Source organism: Branchiostoma lanceolatum, chromosome 4, assembly GCF_035083965.1.
Source record: "Branchiostoma lanceolatum isolate klBraLanc5 chromosome 4, klBraLanc5.hap2, whole genome shotgun sequence".
Taxonomy (NCBI): Eukaryota; Metazoa; Chordata; class Leptocardii; order Amphioxiformes; family Branchiostomatidae; genus Branchiostoma; species Branchiostoma lanceolatum.
In genome coordinates this window covers 1,114,811-1,140,528 of record NC_089725.1, presented here as the reverse complement: position 1 = coordinate 1,140,528, position 25,718 = coordinate 1,114,811, and the positions used below count along the sequence as shown (strand labels likewise).

Here is a 25,718-nt window from a genome sequence, read left to right as displayed (position 1 = left end):
CGCACACTGTGAGGTGATGGTACCCCGGTCCTCAATGTACGGTGACCATGGTGACAGATGCTGTGTGGTGTAACCTTTAACGGAATAACAAGGAAAGTATGCCAAGGTAAGGCTCTTTCCGCAACATGCTCCGCTGAATGCAAACATCCCAGCTATCCAGAACATCCCAGTAATCTGGTAAATATTGTAATGACAGGTTGGTGGTCTACCAAAAACTGTTGGAAGGCTATCAAGTGGTATATACAGGGATCGGGGACTGCTGTACTTATCGGCTTGGAATTGTGCATTTCTTATCTATGACTCTTGGAAGAGTAAATGCCATTGGCAACATAGCCTACATTCAGAGCAAGACTAGTACTCAAAATGAAAATTTGCATGATCAATTTGACTTAAGTAGGCATAAAATGGCGGAGTGGCTAGGCTAGTGGGCGCAAAATCAAGAAATCAGGGTTCGATTCCTGGCATTCCTGGCTGGAAGTTATGTCCTTGGGAAAGGCACTTTTAATGAGTTTCCTCACTCCACCCAGGTGTAAAAATTGGTACCTGACATCGCTATCAATAATCATCTTTGTCTTCTTTTGTCAAAAATAGATTAAATACCTTAATGTGACAACTTTGTATTACATTTACATACTGTACAGTAGAAGCACATCCCATTTGTCAGCACATTTCATGCAATTTATAGTGGTGAAAAAAAAAAATGTAGGTGGAAGGCAACTCCCACCCATCTGACATTGACTTGGCAATGATATATGAGTAGGATTAAGAAAGTGACGGTTGGAATCTTGCAGGTTGCAGTGTTTTTGAGACAGTCCCGATTAGTTAGAGAGGTTGTTTATGTGACATGGACCTGATGGTTCAAGAGGTGTACAAGATGTATAGGTGAGTATCAAAGAAGCTCTGATGTTAGATGACACCTTTGCTATTTTAGGCGTTAGAAAGCGTGGGAAATTTCTCCTGTGCACTCTCGTGCGATGATAAGTGACTAAAGAGTCTGTGCCACACGTGAAAATGCGGTTTCTTCACCAAAAAGGTTACGTTTTCAGGACTGTGTGCTCGTCTGTCTATCTGTCTGTGCACAGCATAACTAACTAAAGAAGTTGTTAATGGATCTTTGGTATATTGGTTGATGCTTGCAAAGGGAAGAAATTATGAGCCCCCTTATAGCTTTTCATGGTACTGCAGCAGGACTTTGGTTTTGATATCTTGTTTTCACATGGAATTGTGCTCTTGATTTCATTATGAAAACTCCACTGTACATTTACAGCACCATGTTTGTATCATTACACAGTCAGGAAAGTTTGAGTCGCTGAGATTCAGTAAGGACAAATGCATCTCACTGGTACAATACCTTAAGAGAAAGAGAGTACTCTCGTGGGGCTGTTTTCCTCTTTTCCTTTCAGTATGCTGTTTCAATAGATTACATGTACAATGTACACTGGGCAAACTGACAGAAACTAGGAGCTGTTTTCTACCGCATTCCTGTCTTCGCTCCATACAGTTTCAATATACATGTACTTTGGGCAAACTGACAAAAGAAATAGTAGTTGGAGTGTACCAACTTTGCTATCGGATGGTCGTGTTTCTGGTTACTGATGTGCTCAAGGGCACATGGGATTTTGATTTTAGGTTGTTGATCCCTTATATAACTGGTCTGTTCCTGCGCTGTCCATCACCAATGATTGTTTAGGTTGAGTACCTTAAGAGACAGAAAATATGGCACTTTTCCTTTCTTACTTCTAATAGTATACTCTGTTTCAATAGATACTCTTACATGTACAATGTACTCCGTGCAAACTGACAGAAATCAGGGGCTGTTTTCCACAGCATTCCTGTCTTCACTCCATACAGTTTCAATATACACTCTTACATGATTGTACTTTGGGCAAACTGACAAAAGAAATAGTAGTTGGAGTGTACCAACTCTGCTATCGGATGGTCGTGTTTCTGGTTACTGATGTGCTTGAGGGCACATGGGATTTTGATTAAAGGTCATTGATTCCTTATAACTGTGCTGTCCATCACCAATGATAGTTAAGGTTGAGTATCTTAAAAGACAGAAAGTATGTCACTTTTCCTTTCTTCCTTCTAATAGTATACTCTGTTTCAATGGATACTCTCACCGGGGTACATGTACGATGTACCCCCGTAAGAGTATCCATTGAAATAATATGCTATTAGAAGGAAGAAACTAAGGAAAAGCACCATACTTTCTGTCTCTTAAGGTACTCAACCTAATCAATCATCGGTGATGGACAGCGCAGAAACGTACCAGTTTTAAGGGATCAACAACCTGACAGAAAGTAGGGGTTGTTTTCCACCGTTCCTGTCTTCACTCTATACAGTTTCAATATACACTCTTACATGATTGTACTTTGGGCAAAGTGACAAAAGAAATAATGGTTGGAGTGTATTAACTTTGCTATCGGATGGTCGTGTTTCTGGTTACTGAATGTGCTCAGGGGCACATGGGATTTTGATTTAAGGTTGTTGATCCCTAACTGGTTACGTCTCTGCGCTGTCCATCACGGATGATTGTTAGGTCGCCATGGCAACTGCATGCAGCGGATCCTGACCGGTCAGGTGCCAGTAGTGCTAACCAGACAGAGAGTTGGCACACACCTGACCTAGGACTGACAAACTACAACCAGCGGATTCTTCATGAGAAATTGTTGGTCAATAAGCTCAACAAAAGTGGCATCATGTGATTAACTAACAATTAGGGTGTTTGGCCCAACCCGACATGCTACCAACATTGTGCCCTTGGAAAATACACTTTACACGACTTTCCTCACTTCACTCTGGTGGAAATGAGTACCTAGCTTTGGTAAGGGACGTCCCCCAGATATGACGTTGAATGGAGGTCCCGTGCTTGAGGAGAGCCACAACGTTAAAGAACCCACCACACTTATCGAATATAGCTTCCCGGTGTGAGTGGATCAAATAAATCTGTCCCAACATGCAGCTAGTACTTTTCAGAACAAACCTGGTGTGTTACACCATGAGGCGGTTTACCGGGTATGCAATACAAACAAACAAACAAACAGACAAAACTATCTGTAGCTCTGGTCATTCATTTAACTCAGAATAACTTATGACTGTAGAAACTTGTTTCCAAAATAATTTGAGCGACAAACATCACAGTGACATGCTTGTTGGGTCACCAAGGGTCGTGAGTTAGGAAAGAGGAGTACTGTTTCTGATTTATACAATGTGTCTCTCTCACAAGCCACACATTATGCTTCAAAACAGATGTTTTTCCACGTAGGTGTACCAAAAGCACACGATGCACAAAACGTCCTGTTTCAATACACATTGTATCACAATATTGTTCTGACATTTACATGCTGATATCATGTTGATAAGCATGGGCACCTGATTCTCAAAGCAGGTGTGGAACTGAAAGCCACAACGTCCTTTAGCTTGACCAGATCTTTTGTTGATTGAGGCAAAACAATTGTGTATGTGCATCCTGTCTTGTTATATTATATCGCATGTCATGTTTTCCTCCATTTTAAGAATTTGGAACATACATGTTATAAACGAGATGAGTGGCATCAGTGTTTGGCCCAGAATCCAGAGGTTCTGGGTTCAAATCCGTTGACATGCTCGGATATTTGTGCCCTTGAGTAAGGCATTTTACAGGACTTTCCTCACTTCACTAAATTTAGTGCATACATGTAGCTTCAGGTAGCGATATTGCTCAGATAGGACATTAAATGGCGGTCCTGTGTTTGAGGAGAGCCACACCTTGAGCACGTTAAAGATCCCACCTCACTTATTGTAAAGAGTTTGAGGGGTTCTTCCCGGCTATAAGTGGTTCATAGCCATACAGTTATAATAGTCATACAGTTATATGACCACACCTGGGGCAATTGCCGTATTGAGGTCACCTGAGCACCAGATCCTTGCAATTCAGCCCAGTTGGATAGTAGTCGGCGAACCCTACATGTGTAACGCCCCCCTCATGATCAGTGCTGTACGACAGCGTCCTGTCAAGTAATAACTGACAGCTCAGCTGCTTAGCTGAGGACTAGGGCTTATACTATAGAGAAAACAAAATGGCCAGGTGTGTCGGCTTGTGACTTACAGCAAAAGCTTCCAGTGTGAAACAAGAGTCAGTGTGAAGTTTAAACATGATAATTGGACGGACGTCTTGCTGGGTGGCATTTAAACTTTCTAAGCATGAGGGTACAAGAATTTTGGGGGAGCTTGAAGGTCACATGGAAATCTCTGTTGTTCTCACGCACATACATATTGTATGCCTACGCATTAATGAACGAAATATTTCAACAGCCTTGAATGTGTTTTCATAACGACTGCATGTTTACTTATAGTAAGCAGAGGTAAATGATAATGAAACTTTTCTTCTCCATGTAAGGCCATGTTGATTCGCTTATATGTATGACATCCTTTGGGAACCCCAAAACTGATGCGAGGGCGAAAAAAAAGTTTAGCAAAAAATATAAAATTTGCCTTCATTATGAAATCTAAGTAGTCATGAGGAAGGTTGAACAAATTAATGACTGAACACACAGATTCTTCATTTTTGTTCTTTCACATCTTCTTTTACTATGGAATTGACTTTGCCACTCTACAACATTAGTATCTGTTTTCCAATATTTTTTTTACAACTTACGGCATATCTTTGCTCATTTTGCAGCTGCTTTGTATGATTAACAGTGCAATGTATGTTCAAAAAACTTTTTTGGGAAACAGACGAAAATTGATGCGTGTGCATCCATATAATCAAATCAACATGGCATAAGAAGGAAATCAATTATAGATATCATACCATGGACCACCATGACTATATACTTGTATGTACTTATCAAAACCGGTTCCTTTGTTTTCATACCAAATTTTCACCACGCAAGCTTGTTATGTCAGGATATTATGTCACTGGGTCAAGGTGTTAAATCTGCACTTTCATCTGTATGTACATTCTATGTCAGATTCTGTAAATATTTTTTGTACTGTGAAAAGCTCCGGAGACACTTAACCTTTTCAAAGGAGTAGGAGATGCCACACACAGTAATACTGTTATCTACAAAGTTGTTTGTGAGGTATAAAGAACTGAAAGGAGCTTTTCATGTAGTGTAAGCCTGTCTTCCGAATTCTATCCACCAGCCTTACAATCACTGTACATCCGTCGAATTACTGTAATAAGGGCATTAGGATTAGTCTTTGTTACACAACCAAGCCAAAGGTTGCATTCCGTTCTGGCATCGAAATCTTCGGCAGACTCTGTCATGTGGTTGTCATTTGTATGAAGGCAGTTCAAATTGTTTTTCCGAAATGAAATTCCCATGGGGCACGGCTGGGTTCAAGGTGGCTGCGATTATGGCACGCAATCCTGAAGGCTTATCAGAGAAATGTCCCTTATGAGAGATAAGGATGAAAATTACAGCCAACAGGGTAGCGAATGGTTGAACTCGTGTATACGCAGTAGCATAGTCTGTAATTTACACCTAAGTGTGTAGCATGTGAGCTGTTGTTGTTATATGTCCCATTTGGTCTAATGATAATACATGTGGCGTTCACTTGAAAGTTCATCTGTGTTGGTAGAAGTCATGATCATCTCATCAGACACCAATCTAATGTCACGCCATGGTTCCTCATTATTTAGAATGGGCAATTTTGCAAACTCTGCCATTGTGGGGTAGAAGTGGCTAGGCTAGTGGACACGAGACCGAGTGGTCGCGGGTTTGATTCCTGGAGTTCCTGGCTAAACGTTGTGTCCTTGGGAAAGACACTGTACACGACTTTCCTCACTCCACCCAGGTGTAAAAATGGGTACCTGACTTTCGTTTGGGAGATAAAGGTCTGTGGAAGGAGAAGGATAGGCTCTGTCTTCCAATACCTTGCCCTAGACACAGTGGAACAACCCAATGCCCCTACAACCTCTTTCAAAGACTATGGGACTACCTTATAGCTAGTACATAATACATACAGTTGCCGATTCGGGAGAAAGGTAAGATTGTATAGGTTTCTAAACAAGGTACTCCGAGGTGAACTTAGCCAGTTTACCTCTGCTCAAGATTCAATATCCTTCCCCAGAGCATCACAGTGTGAAATTGTCCTGAAATGGAAGTTTTCAGCCTTGGCTAATAGTGTCACATGGCTGTTGAACCTGAACTTGAGGTTCCCCGGTTCCCAACTGTTTCATGGCGTTGCAGCTGCATCCTAATCCCACGGGCCAGACGCCTCTTCAGAAGCCTTAGGCCATGTTGATTTGATTATATGGATGACATCTTCGACCATACTGTAAATTGTACTTAGCAGCTGCCAAATGAGCAAACATATGCTGTAAAAAAAATATTTCAGAAAATGGATATTACTAATGTCGTAGAATGGCAAAGTCTAATTCCAAAGTCAGGGAAGAAGGTGTGAGAGAAAAAACTCTATTATTTGGTATACATGTACCATACTCTGTGAGTTTAGTCGTTCATTCATTACAACCTTCCTGACCACATAGATTTCATAATGAAGGCAACTTTTCTTTGGGGGGGGGGGCAAACTCGCACCAGTTTTTTTTACAAGTGTAATACAGCTGAAAAGTGCCTTTTTGGGGGGTGTAGCTAAGTGCAGTTTGTAATTGCAATAAAAAGAGATTGTATGTAAACAAGTGAAACTGTTTTCACATGATCTAGGGTAAATGTGCTCATGATCAACAGAGAATGAATGACATTGGTGCATTTCCTATAGCTTCATTACGAACGCGCCCATGTAAAACACGTATTGTAACATGTAAGCCTATGGGGCGAAAAAACTCATGAATGAGACCTCATACTCAGGGTATATACTATAGATAAAGATACAGATACAGATACTCTTCCTAAGTGACCACTTGTGGGCGGCAAGTAGGAGCAAAGGTATTGCCAGATCCCATTGGGTCAAGTTTTGTAGACCTGAAACTCAAGGAATTCCTGATCCTGAAGATAGGCAAGAAGTGCTAGACAGAGGAGCATTGATAACAAGACGTTTGTGGGCTATATATAGCTGTCAGAGTACATTGTATAATTTGTTAATTTGTTCCATCACATATTTCAAAAACTTCAGATACATATCTCGCATTTGGAACATTGTTTTCGTGCTAACCACATAACTGGCAGATTCCGCTTGAGAGGCGCTGTGACCTCTAGGCATTGTTTTGTCGTAACTAAACTTTCATTAAATGCTAACAGTTACCATGAAGAAATACATTCGTCTTGTCACCACCTAGTATTTCCCATATCTTACCCCCTTTCCAAACATGGTATCCATTTGCAAGCCCCTAAATTAGATCCACATCTACTTGTGATAAACCTGATAAGGAGGGAAATAATTAGACCAGAAAGTGCCATGCTGATTAGCAGGTGGTGCAGGAGACGCCTTCAGGCTGGTGATAAGTACTTCCTGTACATGTGTTCCAGGTCAATAACTTGACCTACATCCTTGGGGGTATGAGCGGTCGAACCTCAGACTGAGGACGAAGCATGACGCTTTTTGTCGCTTTTTGTCTCAGATATTAGTGCACTGCGGCTTCGCTACAGCTTGGGGGATATACCCCTCTCTGGAGTTGGAATGTGACATTCCTTCCTTCTTGATACATGTAAAGTGCCAGATTTTAAAGAAAATCAATTTGAAAAATTAACGTGCAGTGTTATCATCATCATCAGCTCCTTTTCATCCTGCCGGACGATTAAAGTTCAGCGTCGGTGGACTCTTCCATGGGCGACGAGTCCAGCTTTAGTCATATAGTGTTATAGTCGATATGTAACTGCTTTTGCTGCACATACATACTCAGCCTGACATAGCAACTTTTATAGCATTATTATAGAAGACCAAACATCTAATTACAGATTTATTTAATATGTAGCCTTTATTGTTAAGTAGTTAGCACTTACAATTTTGTTTTGCAGTGCTTACACACAGTCACGATCCACCGGTATTTTGCAACTTGCAAAATGGCAAGTTTGTATTATTTTTACTTGAAAATCTTGAAAATTGCTTGCAAATTGCTTAATTAAGTTGCTGAATTGTATCTCGAACCCTGTATCTTTAATATGCTGGAAGAGAAGGCCAGTAAGATGTTACACCTTGCAGTTTATCGTTCTGTTCAACAACAACGCTGACTCCACATCAGGTTACTTTCTAAACATCAACAGCGTTGAGCACACGCATGTACCAGGAAGTAATCTATCCAGTGTAACTCGTCCACAAAGTGTTGACACTTGTTCCTGCCAATGTCACAGCCATTTGAGGTTGCTGAAGTAAGAAACTGAGCAGGTTTGCTGTTTTTACCAAACTGATCTTTTCCATCTGGTACGCAACCGAGCCTTACCCTGTAACCAAACCCGTAGCCAGCAACAACCTGTAGTGGCATTGAACTCGAAAGAATTTCCGTTTTCCCAATGTTCCAGCTGAAAATGACAGTGCCTTTTGGCTGAATCAGAGGCCACGGTGAGGCTAAATAAAGCGGGGCCAAGAATTTGTCAAAGACTTCTATTTTTGGAGTCTGTAAAGTTTGGAGGACTTACCTTCTGTTTTCTCTCTCTCTCTCTCTCTATATATATATATATAACGTTACAGCTGTATATTCTTCTAGGGTAACCATTGTTGTCAACGCTTCTGTTATTTTCATCTTATTTTCATCTTAGGAATAAGCCAAGCCAAGCCAAAGATCTTCAGTATCATTCTGTCAATTGCTACAATATTAGGCTCTATCTAAAGTTTAATCATGTATTTTTAAAAAACTGTAATAAGTGTATATCTTATTCTCAGGGAATGATGAAAAGATAGTCTGTGCATGGATGCTATTATAAACATCTGACTCTTAATAGAATAAATTATTCATCTTGACAAAAACTTGACTGCAGTTATATTTCTCCCTTCAACACCTTGATAGAAACATAATATGCCAAGTATTCAACATTACATGAAACAGTGTTTTGGTAAAGTAATCAATTTGACATGTCCATTAAAAAAGTCAACATGTCTATTTGTCTTGATATCACATCCATTGAAAAGGTCAACATGTCTATTTGTCTTGATATCTAACCGTGAAGTTTGTTGAATGATGAGTTTTAAAGCCTTGTGATATCATAGTGGGGGAGGGGGGCGGACTGCAGACAGACATGTAACACAATCTATTTACTCTTTCCTTATGTATACAAGAAGTTGTGAAGTGATTGCCTCTAGTGTTTGATGTTGTTTACACCTCCCTTGTCGGTACATTGGTTATTCCAGGTAAGTTATCACCACCTGTGTTTTTGGACAACAGTCACCGAGAAATGAGCGCTTTTGATCTCGTCCTGTACCACGGCAATGACTGTAGGTCAAGTTCGCAAACGGGACAGTTTGGGAGGATGTTGGTGTACCCTGGAGTTGTAGTTATCAAAGGAAATGGTAACCCATGATCAAACCATATACTCCCACCGCAGGTCACAACGCAGCTTTGACGTCTGTCAACTGGAGTAAGGAAGGCCGATGGTTGTTGACAGCCTCCGATGATAAAACAGCCTCCGTCTGGACCACTGGCCAATCAGAGCCCATCTTGACCATCTCTTCGACCAACCACAACTTTGCAGCAGACAAAGATGATGGCAAACCCTCATCAGCAAAGGTGATAAACTGTCTGGGGTACATTTTATTGGACTATTTTGTGCTAAATGTTATTACCAAGGACTGATGATTTTGTGCTCCAGTGCAGTACTAGTTCTATTTCAGGCACTAGCCAAATCTGGAGGTTCTCCAACTCCTGCCACATACCTGAATGTGGAATCGCAAAAATAAATCATAGGTTCCTCCCAAGCTGTGTTTAAGCTGGAGGCCTTCCAAATAGTCCTCCTACTCAAATACATTTCAAGGAAACTAGAGCAATCTTGTTGAAAGCCTTGTGCCAACTAAGACCATTCAACTTTCAAGTATTTAGTCACCGCATATGATTGTATCTCATCATAAGTACCATTCTTGACGTCATATCTTGAAAAGAGGCTTAAGATGATAATTAAAGTAGCACTATAGTCTCTTTTTTATGTGGTACAAAGTCAGCCAAGGAAGTTATTTATCTTTGGCTGTTCATTTATTTTCATAACAATGAGGTTGATGGGGCCGTAAGCCTCTTTGAGTTCAAAAGAGGCAGCCACGGCATGGACTCAGCAGTTCATAGTCGGGGCAGTCCACGTTCAGTGTTTTTCCTTTGAATGGCACCCAAGTCTAATTTTGGGAGCGACATGCACTTGATTGATTGATCATCCTTAAATGTCAAGGCTTAACAGCAGGATATCGGTGAGGCGTGTGTAAATCGTATATTGTAACCTCCTTTGATGGTCATGATAGATATGAATATAAGCCAAGTCATTGGCCAGGGTTAATCACATTAATCAAACTCCAAGTAGGGAGGAAAGCTTGTACATGTACATCACTGTTGGATGTTACAATCACCAACAACTGAATAGAATGTAGAACATGCAAAAAGATTGATGCACTCTTTTCTGTATGGTTATACACTGCAGGAAGATTACCATATGTGGGGTCATGTGGTGCAACGGCAGAGAGTTCGGCTCAGAACCAAGTGGTCCCGGGTTCGAATCCTGTCATGTTACCGATCTTGCGCCCTTGGGGAAGGCACTTTACACAACTTTCCTCACTCCACCCAGATGTACAATGTAAATGGGTACCTGACTTTGGTTGGGGAAGGTCATATTGCGGTCACCTGGTGGTGCCGAATGGCAGCCACCCAGACCCTTGCAACAGTTCCACAAAATGCAAGTGTGGATAAAATATGTATATGTTGTGTATTATGTGAAACCTGTATACCCTGCATCAATTCAGCGCCAGAAAGGCTGCCATTGCAGGTAATTTCTGACCCATAAAAACCATTATAACATTATGAAAAGAAATAATATTCAACAATCATAATCTTTTGGCATGAGCGGGTCACAGTAATTTTATAGTATTTGGCACAAGTAAAGGATAGTGGTGACCAAAGCAAAGTTGTTGAGTCAGATACAGGGTCATCTTGGGTGATGATATTTTGGAAAAACAGCTGTTCCAATTCCTCTGTCTCTTCTTTCTTTCGTCTCTGTTTATATAGCGTTGGTATCTGTATTATGACTGTCCTAGTCAGCCAAAAATGATGAGTTCAGATGTCTCATCATCATTCATTGGTTTCTGCACCTGTAGTCGTGGAAACGTCCTGCAGCTGAATTCAGAAGATGTGTAGAGCTTACCAACACCTAAGCCCCAAACCTCCATTAAAAGACAGTTTGAAAGTCGCTCAAGGTTTCGTTCTGCTGTTTTGTTTATTTGAATTGACGGTGCCCATCCCAAACCCTATCCATCCTACAAATGTCCTTAAGCTGAATTCAGAAGACGTGTAAACCTTACCAACACGAAAGCCTCAACCCTCCATTAAAAAAAAGTTTGAAAGTCGCTCAAGGTTTCGTTCTGCTGTGTTGTTTATTTGTACTGACGATGCCCATTCCCGACCCTATCCCATCTCATGGCTGCAGACAGTGCAGATCCTTCAGTATGCCCTACATCAAAGGAACTGCTGCGAGCTATGCAAGGTCACATGCTCTCAGTCATCATCTGACCCGCACAAGTTCAATCTATGAATAGATAGTGATGATACATGGAGTTGTAACTTGGCTTGTATGAAATCTGGACTACAAGCCATGTCCTCATATTTCAAGGCAATGATAATAAGGACAAATTGTCCTATTGATTCTACCACTAATCTTATAGACCTCTTGTTTCTGCCACACTACACTACATTTTGTGATATCTTCTATCTGTATTTTATTGCACCTTCTTTCTACAGTCACTGTGATTTCCCTTTAAAGGCACCCAGAGCATTTTATGACGCTTGAATTGAAAAATACCAATTTCTAGTCATTCCTTCACATAGTAAGTTTCAATAACGCTATTATAATATCATTACAAATCGACATTCAAGGAGCAAAGATGCGATGTCGTTGTGTGGTGACAACTAACAGAAAATCCAAGCGATGATAGACTGATCCTGACTGTCCATCACACTTAGCGGTTCTACCAATGAAAGTGTGGCTGCACGTCCGTCAAATGTTTGCATTTTCATGTTTTTATTTTGTACGTTTTGACAGAGGTGGGCGGGGCTATGGGATCGGTCTATTACACTAGGGGCATGGAACTATACAGATCACTGTGTAGCTAATTTTTGTGCCGCTTTTGATCACTTTATGATATGATATTATCACGCAAATGTAGTAAACAGTGGCATCAAATGTCCATTTCAATAACGATTACAGCAACTAGAATATTTCCAGTTTTCAAACCTCATAAAATGCCCTGAGAGCCTTTAACAAAATAGCAACCTCCAAAGTCTTATGCTAAAACAAATAAAGCACAGAACATCTTTTAAGCTAATAAAGTAAGTGTCAAGTGTCTGACCATTCTAAATCATCTCAAAAAATCTCAAATCATCTGAAAAGCAGCAAAGCTCTTATAGAGATATGGACCAGGGCTTTGTGTTCTGCCATCACAAAAAAAAGTTTGAAACAAAATTGGCCCCTGCAGTTCAAAAAAGCTGCCAGGGGGCCCAAACCCCCATCATTTACTCTCTTTGCCAAGAGGTATCTACCATTCCAAAAAAATCATAACCGTAGCATGTACAGAACATGTGATGTCAAAACTTCTGCTGCGGTACCATTGAAAGCTGCTAGGAGGCCCATTAGCAAACTTGACCTTGGTTTTCCCGATCCATACCCACCTACCAAGTATCATAAAGATCTATCCACAGCTTCTCGAGTTATGCTGTCCACACGAAACGCACACAAACGCACGTAAAACATAACCTTCTTGGCGAAGGTAGAAACAGTTGGCAAGACATACCAGAATACAAATGTATGTAAATTAACCATTAACGTTGTGTTTTAGGAGAACCGTGCCTTTCCCCACCCAGTGAGACACGCCCAGTTCTACTACATGGACAAGTTTGTCCTACTGTCCTGTGGAAGTGCCATCTCCATGTTCAAATTCCACCTGGACCAAACAAAAGATGACATCAAAAGGTAGGTACCACCTGTTGATTCAATTAACCAACCAACCAACCAATCAAACAACCAAGCAACCAACCAATCAATAAGTTATCTTGTTGGTAGTCTTCTTGTTTGTTCTTTTTTTATTACCATCTCCATGTTCAAGTTCCACCTGGACCAAACAAAAGATGACATCAAAAGGTAGGTACCACCTGTTAATTCAATTAAACAACCAACCAACCAATCAATCAATAAGTTGGTAGTCTTGTTGTTTGTTCTTTTTTTCAAGAAACTTTATTTACAAACTTTCAATAAGGTTGGTTGTTCTTGATACTATTATTTTGACAGAAATGCTTTGACTGTAAAATTGATACTGAAGCTCACTATACAATTTTGTAGGCGTCACATTTCGTTAAGTTTTACAGAAAAATGTGTACATGCTCTATCAACTAGAAATGTCTTGTCCAATATCAAGCTACATATATCAGGCTATTTGCTTGTTCTCATTTAAATGTACGCATTTTGTAACTTCCGTTCCTGACATTTAGATATGCCACATATACATGTTGTACATGTAAGATACCAAACTGTCGCTTTTTATCACAAAAGTCATCACAAAAACGACAGTTTGGCACTGTATATATGTGGCAAATCTTAATGTCAGAAACGTCTTACTTCAAACGGTAACGAAAGTTACAAAATGTGTACATTTAAATGAGCGTATTGTGTGCCGGTATAGATTTCAGCTGTAGCACTGTAGGCTCATTCATGCTCGAAATGAATATTGCTGAGACTTGGAAATCTTCTTATGAGAGTCAGTCATGTGTTTGCTCTCTGATTGATCAACACAGAAAACTTAATTGCAAGTACCGCGGTGTGATAAAGTTTGAAATTATGCAGCGATTTTCCATGCGGAACATCAAAAGATTCTTTCGTTTCTTTGACCGTCTCCTGACGTCTTGTGGGGATCTTACGCGACAGGTGCCGTAGGCATCACATGGGGCCTTGTCACATTACATGTGATTGTAGGGTATGTGATTACATAATTTAGCTCACCATTTAGAGGCTTAATCACCCAGTAATAAGACGCCGCCGACACCGACAATGATGTATCATCAGGATGTAATTAAGACAAAGGTTAATCCTGGGTCAGCGTTCTTACTGGACTTTCCCTGGTATGTATGAAAGTATGTTAATTGCCCCCCCCCCCCCCTTGGAACTGGCATCAACATTTTTCAAATGTAGTGGTAGGAAGTATGTAGTACTACACATAATTTGATGCTATCGGACAAAAGAATACCTTGACCTGGTTCGCACCCTTACTAGTGTTTGTTCATCTCTAAGATGCTTTGCCCGTAGTATAAAGGCAACCAAAGAAAAACTAAGGCCCAAAAAATTGAAATCAAAAAGAATGCTGAGATCTTAATGTTAGTGACATTTACTAAGTTAAACACTGTTTAGCACATTTGTGTAATAACTTCATACATTGAGCATTTTAAAACCGCCCAAAACCTTGCTGTAGGATGATCCCCTTCGTTTCACGAGCCTACAAAAACTCCAGTCACGATTTTCAGTGAGTTCTCACATCACAACGACGTCATATTTTTGCATAACGAATGTCGCTATACATTGCGTTGTTTGAACTAATCATGCATAGAAATGATTATTATTAGAAATAAATTGACTTTCAAAATCTGATTTTCAGGCCCTAATATTGCTTGAGTTCCCTTTAAAAGAGTTATGGCTCAACATATCAAGACATATAATTTCTCTTACTAATTGTACATGTATTTTTGTTTATGTACTGATTAACCTTCTCCCTGCTGCCTAACCTCATAACCAATACAAATTTGGCACTAAATGGCTACCTTAGCAGGTGTAAGGTTAAGCAAACTAAACCTAACACAAAAAGTTTGGAGACTTTTTATATGGGCGGCAACAATATCTGTGCTATTGTTGGTGCTCATTTGCTTACATTGACAAATTTGATTTCAATAACTTTGATATTCAATGATAATAAAGCATTTTGTTGATGTCTTCATTACTGAACGTCATGGAAATGCCCCCCTCCCATACATAATAGACATCTGAGCTCTAAAATGTACAGACCTTGAAATTCTATATGAAAGAATGTGCAACATGTGATAACAGAGGTCAAATATGCAAAACGCTTATAAGAGGTTTGAACTTATGTTGCGTAATAAAGTCACGTAATTCTGACATGAGAGGGAAATAAAAATGTCTGACGGAAGCGGTTCATTTGCCAACAATGCACGAGTCTTTTTAAGAATACATGACAAAGATTTCTGAGGCTTAAACTGACTGTCATGGAAGGTGTAACATTTCAGTGAACATTCGAAGTTAGCAAGAAATTTCATCTGAGTTGGTAAAATACATGACGAAGAATTAAACTTTTCTCCAACTCAATTCAAAAATTCCTGTTATATAGCGTACTTTTGTTGAGAACAGTTGAGAATAGTATCTAAGTTCCTCAGATGGAGGTTCCGTGTTTAGGGAGAGCCACACCCTACGCACATTAAACGTTCTAAGAACCCACCACACCTTTCGAAAAAGAGTAGGGGCATGCCCCCATGTGCAATGGTCCAAATCCTTCTTTCTGGAGTTGGTGATTCACTACAAATCACCCGGATGGAGGCCTGGCGAACCTCCGTCTCGTATCAGCCATACAGTGATTTACACCATTTACCCGGACGGGAGAACTGGCGTATCCCCGTCTTGTATCTGCCAACGATATGGTATGTCGCAAGGGGCTGTATAACCCTGACGATGCATAAGCACGTTGGCTGATGATGATTATGAAGCCCGAGGCTAACCTATCAAGGTCTGAAATTGGTGATGAGACTGCTGGCTTTCCTGCAGGAGCAGACACTTGTACATACATATACTTGTAGTGTCTGGTTAAAGGAAGACTATGATTTTATGATATAAGCACTTAGATTTTGGAAGAAGAATTATGTAGTCTATTTTTCTGTCATGACATGGAGTTAAGGCCACTGTACCTGTCAGGTATTGTATGACATCAAATTTGTTCAGTGTCCTGCATTTTAGGCTGCACCTGTCTTCCAGAAGGGATCATGTGAAATGGGGTTCCCTCTTCAAGGAGTTGCCTCGAGCACCTTTAAGGGGAAGGGCTAGCAACCTCTCCCTGTAAAGATATACCATGCTGCTGAAATAGCAAGGAAACTTGCTGACCTATGTGCCACTAGGCACTACAAAGGATTGAAAGAACAAACGAATGAACGAAGAAACGAACGAATGTTCTCAAAGCTTGTTTTGCACTGAAAGAGTCATTACACTTGGAACGTTCGCACATGAGAATTGCTACAACTGCGTGTTATTTCAGCTTTACCTCCATCGGCTGAAAGTAGGCACTAAAGATATATTATTGTTCCTGCTTCGTTGTTTTCTTGCTCTTTAGTTGAACCTCAAAATGCTGCCTAGGAGGTACAGGTGTTCAATATGCAGGACCTGATTTGCAGGACATTTCACAACATGCGTCTGTTCAGACATCACAAACACTGTTACTACCGTATTTTCTCGAATAAAGTACTGCGCACTTTTTAAACTTTTCAAAATCCAAAAGGCATCAGATTAGTCATTGCCAATGTCGGGGTGCGTACTTTATTTGAGGTTATGGCCTGGACAAATGGGAAGAGGGGACTTCAAATCAGACAGGAACCCAGTGGAACACTGGCACAAGTAGTTTGGGACAGCATCATAAGATCCATAGAAATAAATGTTTAGGGAAGAAGACAATATGGTATTTGATATTAATGAATAGTTTTAAAACTATTCATTATTGTCAGATTTTGAAAAATGGCAATAATAGATTGTTTAAAACTTTTTTCAAGACCTGTGCAGAAGGGATGCATACTTTATTTGAGTTTTCTCATTTTACGTTTCAACCCTGCAGATTTGTCTGCTACTTGCCACAAATAGGGGGTGCGCACTTTAATTGGGGTGCTTACTTTATTCGAGAAAATGCGGTAGTGTCCACTGACCGAGGCCGTATTGAGGGTTCTGAGTCCTGAATACCTTACATACTACTGTCAAGCTGCTGAAACGTCCTCATATTTATTGCAATAAAAGGTCATTGACCACAAAAGAGATTGGGCCCATGTGGATGGAATCTTGATGCCCCCCAGCAATAATTTGAGAGAGATCTTTGATAAGGGGATCAGACGCATACTTGTGCGTCTGCCAAATCTCTCCTGTTCTTTCAAGTGAAAAGAAAGAAAAAAACAATTATGCAAAGGTCGTCCTAAAACCCTGTGAGAGTTATTGTTTGAACAATGTGATAATGATGATGATTTGGGAAGAATTAGTGAACCCTTACTGACACTACTGTATGGCTACTACTAGTGCAGTAATGATAGTTAAACTGGGTTAATTTGACAGGCTCTTGCCAGTTTTATCTACTGAGACCTGTACTACAGTATTGACATCGAAGCTGTAAACAGGTTGTAAATTAGGGGACTGACAAGTTACTGTCACTTACTGATTTAGTACTCAGGTCAATAGTGCTGGGGTCATTAGGAGTCATGAGTCCAGTATCATAACCACATCGGCCTACCATTATGCCCTGATCGTAGCTGGATACCATTGTCCCAAGTCATTAACTTTCACCACTCTATGTAAACAGTACAAATTCGATGCTGGAGGCCACTTGTACATTTATTAGTATTGTCAGATCTAGAGAGAAAGACAAGATGTTATAATTCTTTACGGCAAAATTTAGGATATAGGAAATCACTCTTGACAGGCTCATTAGCATACTTAAGAATCATAGATAGATGAAGGACTGAATGTTGTAACTGTATAGGAACGTCTGCATAATACTGTATTTTCTCGTGAAATGATGCCAAATATCATATTCTACACTTCACATGTCCAAAATTCCCAACTGCAGCAGTGTCCTATATTTAGGATGCAGTTGATCTTTGATGACCTGGTGAAGCTTACTTGGAACCTGCTGTTTGGTGTTTTTTGTTTTTGAGGGCATTCTTCGTAAAAATCCAAGTCATGCAGTTGTTGCCCTACATGTTATCTGAGGTGAGACCTGTCCTTATCTGTCGATCAGTGTCGAACGTAACACTCAGTATTACCCAGTAGTGGGCATTACCATCACCTGGGTAATCCTCTTTGTCCTTGCAAAAGATCAAGCATTCAACACACCTGTCCTTGTCATACCTTCATCTTGACTCACTGAGCTTTTTCATGAACATGCCCAGAAGGACATTACGAACTTACGAAATCGGCAGGGCATAGGTGTCATGACAATAGGTCGCCAGTAATGTTCTGAAACAGATATCAGCGCTCGCGTGGTTGACTCTTTTCTTCGGCGACAGGGTAAATTATCCTAAATGGGTCGTTGACATATGTTCGGCTGGTGTCTCACAGATTTGGTATTTCGGTTGTTTGCAAATCGTAAACAAATTGGCTGTGATTGCTAAACCAGCTGCGCTATGCACCTGCAAGGGTGTTCTTAGAACTGGCAGTCTTTCTGGGATCGTAGGCCTTACTATCTTTTGTTTATGCAATGTATTTTTTTCTATTCAAGTCTGAATGTTTATGTAATTGTACTACTGAAATGAAAGGTCATTAGCTGGATAACATATCAGTACAACACTTGATACTGATATCGATATGATATTATAGTATCATAATTCATTGGATGGAATTCATCTTATTGCAATATTACAATGTCATAATTCAAGTCTTTATATTATAAACAAGAGCTTTTAAAAAAAGCTGGCGTTTCGGCTACGTTTATGAGTGTGAATTGTCTTTTCCCTTTACTTGAAGTAAAATCTGCCAGAGGAAGTCACTCAAGGGCTGTTCAGTCTATAAGAAAAATTGTCATTTTGGGAAATGAGTACTGTTTTAATAGAGAAAGGCAGATTGGGGAAAGCAATTTTGAAGTTACGTCACTTAACTTAAGTGCTTTTGAAAAAGCTGGTCTTGGCCTACAACTTGTACTTATTTGTAAAATGTATAATAGGCTCATTATAAAAGCTATCAATGTAATTATGTACATGGCACGCAATAAAACATAAAATTTGAAAAAGCACCATTGAATCATCAGCACTATGGTAATTAAGTGAAATAGAAGTTCATAACAGCTAAGGTTCTATCTAAAATGACTACCAAATGTCAAACAAATCAACAGCTACCTCATCCGTATTATTCTGGTTTCCGCATTTACAACATTTCTTCCTTATTTTCCTGGGTAATTTTGCTAAAATTCATGAAAATTCCCATAGTTTTGTGCCGAGGGGCGCCACTTTCCACGTCCGTGTTGTCTGAATGAAGTCGATACTAGACAATGGAGCATTTGCTACTGTAACAAAGAATCGCTGTTTTGCAAACAACATCAAGAGCCTCTGTTTACATCGGGGATAGAAGTTTAGTGGCGAGTGTTTTGCAAGAATCATCTTACCGCGCATAGGAGCCGCTGCACGGTATTTTCCATTACAATGAACAGAAAAATTCGAATGCCGGGTTTGGAATCTATGAAGTCCTGTTCATAAGACAAAAGCCTTGTATATATTAAATGAATATTTAAAAATAACAAATATAAAATATTTCTTTATTTATTAATGAAAAAAAATGATATTCATAAATATGATATTGATAGATTAATATAATATCAATATATATTTTTGATATTCAATATCTAAAAAGAAAAAAAAAATCCATGCACGGACACGAACCCGTATCTTCTGGGTCCGAAGTGCTTCGCGTTGCAAGATCGGCCAAGCTGCGGTACGTAACTAATCACTCTGGACGTAATGCTATAACCTCACTATATGGTATCATTTATGCCGATTTTTGGTCGTTTTCTTGACGAAATCATTTTTTTTCTTCTGCAATCTTGTGGAATAGATGTAATATGGTCATTTTTCAGGATATCAAAGTCCGAAACCACAATGCAATGATATTTCCGAACAGTTGTAGCAGTTACATGCGGTCGCCCTCCTGTGTCACATGCAAATCTAGCCTGCCTGCCTTTTCGTGCTCTCTTGCCATATAAGGCAACGGCTATACAAGGATTTGGGAACGTATTGCCATATAAGGTCTTATTGTGTGCGACACAGTGTTGAACCAAGGAACCTCCTTGGTTGAACCAAGCTTCCTTCCTTGAAGGTAAAAGCCAGGACAATGCGTTCCGGCGCGCATGCGCCGAAACGCAAAAATGACTGAGAATCAATACACATCAGTGCAGCATTTTGTAAACTGATATGATCACAATTTTGAATATCATTTTACATACTGATATGATGCATGATTTTGAATATCATATTGGGATTTTACACATGATTTATATTCAATACAATACAACATAGATGATTGTATCAAACCAAAGTGTAACAGTTTTTTCCAATATACACTGGAAGAGTCCAAAGTAACTGAAGTCCAAATAAGAATTATGAAATTATATCATTATTTAACAACTTTTAATGTCTTCTCTTCAGGTATCAAACCAAAAGTCGCTACAAGCTGGTGAAGACACTGACAATGGAGAAGACTCAACAGATAACAGCTCTGTCTGCTGTCAATGGCTTCTACTCCTGTATCCTTTCTATGGCCACCAAGGGAAGACCTGTAACATGATGCTTCAGTGTGTTTCTGCTACTTTTGAGACAGTTCTCTTTAATTTGTTACCTGTACATTTCCACAACTCAGTGTTTTTAGCATCTTGTTGAATTCTAATGCTGTAAATGCAGAAATGTTCGCGGTGGTTTCATGTTTGCGTTTTTCTTAAACCACCGCAAAAAGCCGTTCCATTATCTGACTGTAGTGCTATTAAAGTTTCAAACGCAAACTCAAAGCCACCTTGAACACCCCATTTTCTCCCTACCGTGAAATAAAATCCCTGCAAATATTTCTGCATTTACAAATATGTTTGTTGTCCAATAGTAGTTGTGGTATAGCTGTCCATGTTTGTTCACTTAGAGTTATCCAAAGGCTTAAGAGGAAATCCTTGCTAATCTTTGGGGACTGATGCTAGGAAATCCGTGAAATTTACGTGGCTGCAAATTGTATCCAATTAGTAACTGTAAACATAGCTGGAAACGTTTCCACAGGAAACTCCGCTAAACCTATAACCTCCCCTTGTTATGTAACTCAAATCCTTACGCCACCATCCCACATGCTACTGTAAATGCAGAAATGTTCGCGGTGGTTTTATTTGGCGGTTTTTGGGTCGACCGTTTCACGGCGAACATAAAACCACCGCGAACATTTTGGTCCAATATTGTAGCAGTATGTGACTGCCGTGAACTAAAAACCACTGCGAACACTCCATTTTCCCCTTATTGTGAAATAAAAAACATGCGAACTTAAATGCATTTATAGTATCCCCAGTTTTATCTCTGTCAGAGACAGTGACAGCTTCAACAGGTGCATCTGACAACCAGATCATCATCAATGCAAGTGAGATGCCCCCAGTGTCTGTAGCATCAAACATCTACTAAACGTACCATTCTGCTCTAATGAAAACTTGCATGTAGTCTGCACGCTGTAGTTCCCCAACTCTAGTTCAAGGTGAAGGCTACCCACTGCTGAGTGTACACCCCCGAGGATATTTTCCGGCAATATCATCGCGTACAAAGCACGTACCGTATGCCCCGAGGGTGACAACCTGCCAGTTAACAGTTTCTTTATTAGCAGACTTTTGAACTTGTTGTCATCCTCTTGTTTTGTCAAGCCAGCTGAATTGACACAACATTTGGTCCCCCCCACGAAGAAGTTAATTTTGGTGTGATCTCTACATAGATTTTGACTCGTGCCCAAATACAATGTTTCGCCTTTGCTCCGATATTTGTCTATCAGATTGTGAAATGCATGTGCAAAGTACACTTGATATGCTTATGCAGAAGTGTCTCTTTAAAACTGGGTGTTTGATGTCGTAAGGGGGCCATAGAAATTATGTGGGTTGTCCGGATATAGACAAAGGAGGCTTTTTGATGTGAGATTTAGAGGCAGGCTGCAGACATGACTGAACACATGTTGTTGCACCGTGAGAGTTACTGTTGCAGACAGTCTCTAGCCTCTACCAGGCTCCACAGGTCGCTGAAAAATCGTAGAAATTGGCCAAATAGACGGATAACATCCCAGAGAAGTTAGTCCGCTACAGAAGTTACAGTTTGCGACCGTGGATGGCAAATGATCCCTACCACCGTAGCCGACTCCCTTGGCATACTACATGTACATGTATTCACTCATTTGGCAAACTTCTACTATTTTTCCAGCCATCCGCGGGGCCTGGTAGAGGCTAGACAGTCAAATGCACATCTCGGGACACCTTCTGGTCACTATCTCCCCGTCAGGGCACATTTGCCATGTTTGTCTTGCAAAGGTTCGCCACAACTGACCCATTCTCTCTAGACAAAGAAGTCTTAAGCACTCCCAATACCTCTCTACCATAACGTTATGATGTCCAATGTATTTTGGCTATTTTGTGCAACAGGTGCTATATAATATAATAGTCTTTATTGCATATTCCTGCCCAGATGGGCTAAATGCACAGATGACCACACGTGGTCTATATAGGAAGCATAATGCAAAACATGAATTGATAATCAGCTACATTCTAACATTGAAAACCTAAAAGATAGACAAACTGAGTACTGTTGCTAAACTAATGTTGATCACCTTGTACCGGGTAGTTTCTTCTCTCTTTTTGAAACATTTGGAAACATGACTACATATTTTGTCTATTATATGTTCGTTCTTACATGACATCAGGTATATAAAAGTGTCCTGCTTTGACACTTTTGTACATTTCTTGTCTAATCCTATTGTCTTAAACAGCGATTGGCGCTCATCTTCATATAGTTAGTAACTATACTGTTTATTACAAGGATCATTGTGACAGTCATATTCTTCAAGTTCATGTTCATTGCATTTTTTTGGTCACACAAGTTCCTGCGGTCACACGTCTCTTTTCACTGTAAGTCACCATTGCATAAGATCTAACCTTTGAAGTTAGACAGGCTTATTTTTTGAGTCTTGAAGTCTTGTAGGGAAAGCTTCTGTAGTATTGCCAATATCACGCACACTCACATCTGCAGTCCAACTGCAAGGATTCAGGACACCCAGTCTGACTTTGGTCTACACAGGAGAGTAGATCTTCAAAGGCAAATTAGGATCCTCTATGGACTACACGCTGCTCCCTTTGAAAGAAACCCTTTCTCTTTGATCATGGTTCTATCTCCTTTATTCTTCCTGATCCTCCTTTACAGGAACGGCACAATATTACGTAAAGAAATCTCTTTGAAGTGTGCGTAACTGAAAACATTACAAACAGATGTGCTGTAAGACCAAGTGGAAAAAAAGATAAGCTCATAATCGCGCTGACATTTAATGCCAATCAGGAACAAGAAAGGGCTGGTTTAACCCACTTTGGTGAAAGTCACTCTGTGACCTTTGTCAATACCACCTTGAAGCTAGGTTCAGGTTTTGTCTTCTTTATCCCTCCGTGCCCAGTGAAGATGAGGGAGACTTTTGTTGCATGGGCTTGTTTGTAAAAGATAGTACCATGATAGCCTTTTTAAGGTCGTAGGGCAGTGGGTTCAATGTTAATCCACTGTGTCTAGGGCATGGTATTGGAAGGTAAAACAAAATGTAAAGCCCACCCCTTTCCTTCCACCAACTTTTACCTAGTACCAAACTGAAGTCAGGTACCCATTTTTACACCTAAAGTGGATTGTTAATCCACTGTGTCTAGGGCATGGTATTGAAAGGTACAAAAAAAATGTCAATACCATTCCTCTCCTTCCACCGACTTTTACCTACCCAACTGAAGTCAGGTACCCATTTTTACACCTGAGTGGAGTGGGGAAAGTCATACCTTTCCCAAGGGCACAACATCGGTGGCATATCAGAGAGTTCGACTCAGGACCTCTTGATTCTGGACCAAGCATCCTTTATCTGTTAACGGCAACACAATCACCTATTTGTAATCCTGCCTGGATAAAGAGACTCTGGCCCTGCCCATGTTGCTCACTTTGTCAAACCTTAGGCCATGCCAATTTAATTTGTTGCTTCTCGGAATAGCCTGTCCTGTTTTTCCCATTTTGAAAAAAAAATTGGGTCACTATTCCCATTCACAAATTTTAACTCCCAATTTTACTACTTGTTCAGTTGTAAAACTCAATAGCCACCAATTTGAAAAAAGCTTATAAAGGCCTGCACATACCTAAAAAGGGTGGTCACATTGATCATATTTTTTTTTTTTTCACCCTGTCGCTCCAATTTTTTTCTGAAAAAATCTGAGAGGAACAAATTAAATTGGTGTGGCCTCACTTTGTCAAACCTGACCGACCTCATCATGCACATTCCACCTAAGGACCGCTCCATTCACGGTCTCACTCCGTCTGGAAGAACCCCTTCTGTCATTTGTATCCGACAAAGTCTCGATAATCAAACAATCCCCCTCCTTTTCTGTCAGCAAAGCCCCTCTGGTGTCGCTGGGTGGGATTTTTCTTGCATGACCGTCTGTCCCACACACCTGCTACTGGGTCGTTCAGACACCAAAAGTTGTACAAGTTGCAACATGAGGTATCAGAGAGAGGATTGATTTACATGTAACTCCTTTCTCATAGAATTCCTCTGTACCTTCCCTACATATTTAGAATGTAATAGTCGTGAACAGCTGATGCGTACGAAAAATTGTGATGGTTACTGCACGTAAATGCAGAAATGTTCGCTGTGGTTTTGTGTTGGCAGTTTTTGCCGCGGCCGTTTCACCGCGAACTTAAAACCACCGCAAACATTTTTGTCCAATACTGCAGCAGTTTGTAACTATAGCATTGCGAACACTCCATTTTTGCCATAGCTAAATAAAAACCACGCAAGCTTAAATGCATTTACAATACTACATTTTGTGAAAGTTAGGCATCCAAGAATGAAAGATGATATTTTCAATTCAGTCTATACAAGTTTTTGAGAAATGACAGACTTTCAGATGCTGTCCGGCATTCTCCTTCAGTAATCAAAAATTAATGTTTACTTAAGACTTTCCTGAACACACAATAGCAACCAATCACAGTCTCTGCATTAGATTCTTCTTCTAATGACATTAGAAAAGTAGCGACTCTACATACTCCTTGCATTCTCCCCTCAAATATATCTGCTAGACTTTTCGGTCCACTAATTGGAAGAACACCAATTTTCAGTAACAGTTGTGTTGAAATTCTTCAGAATTCTTCCCGCGAAGGAGCACTCATCCACAATCTCTTTCGTCGATCCCCTTCTCTAGCAGTATTCCTGTAGACTAGATTCTGGCATTGAATGATAAACGCATGATTATGTAATACATTTATATGTGAGTTATATATATTACAAAATGTCTAGACGTTAGAAACTCCTTCAATAATTATTAAATCCCATTGTCATCCCATACTACTACACTGTATTGTATTAGATAGATTGATCAGCCTACTAGAACTTTATCTATGTACATGTACCAGTGGATGCCATACTTTGTACCTTGTACAATTGTCAAGCAATAAAGTTATCATATATATTTAATGATTTGGCATGATGATTTCTTTTCAGCAGAAACCTGTTTTAAATCACAAGAACACAGATAAGATGATCCTTAATCACCTGTTCCCCCCAGACATTGTTTTGTGTGCGGGGTCAAACAGGAGCATGGAGGTGTTTGACATGAATGTTGCCAGAAGC

The 25,718-nt window shown here is 40.0% G+C and overlaps 1 protein-coding gene across 1 annotated transcript in view; it reads left to right on the top strand.

The window, feature by feature from the left end:
• Positions 1–25,718, top strand: part of LOC136434111 (WD repeat-containing protein 27-like) — an 80,833-nt gene that overhangs the window by 39,145 nt on the left and 15,970 nt on the right. Inside the window, exons 11-13 of the mRNA XM_066426875.1 lie at positions 9,426–9,607; positions 12,904–13,037; positions 20,501–20,630. Of these exons, the coding sequence (XP_066282972.1) occupies positions 9,426–9,607; positions 12,904–13,037; positions 20,501–20,630 (446 nt within the window). The remainder of the gene's footprint in view (positions 1–9,425; positions 9,608–12,903; positions 13,038–20,500; positions 20,631–25,718) is intronic.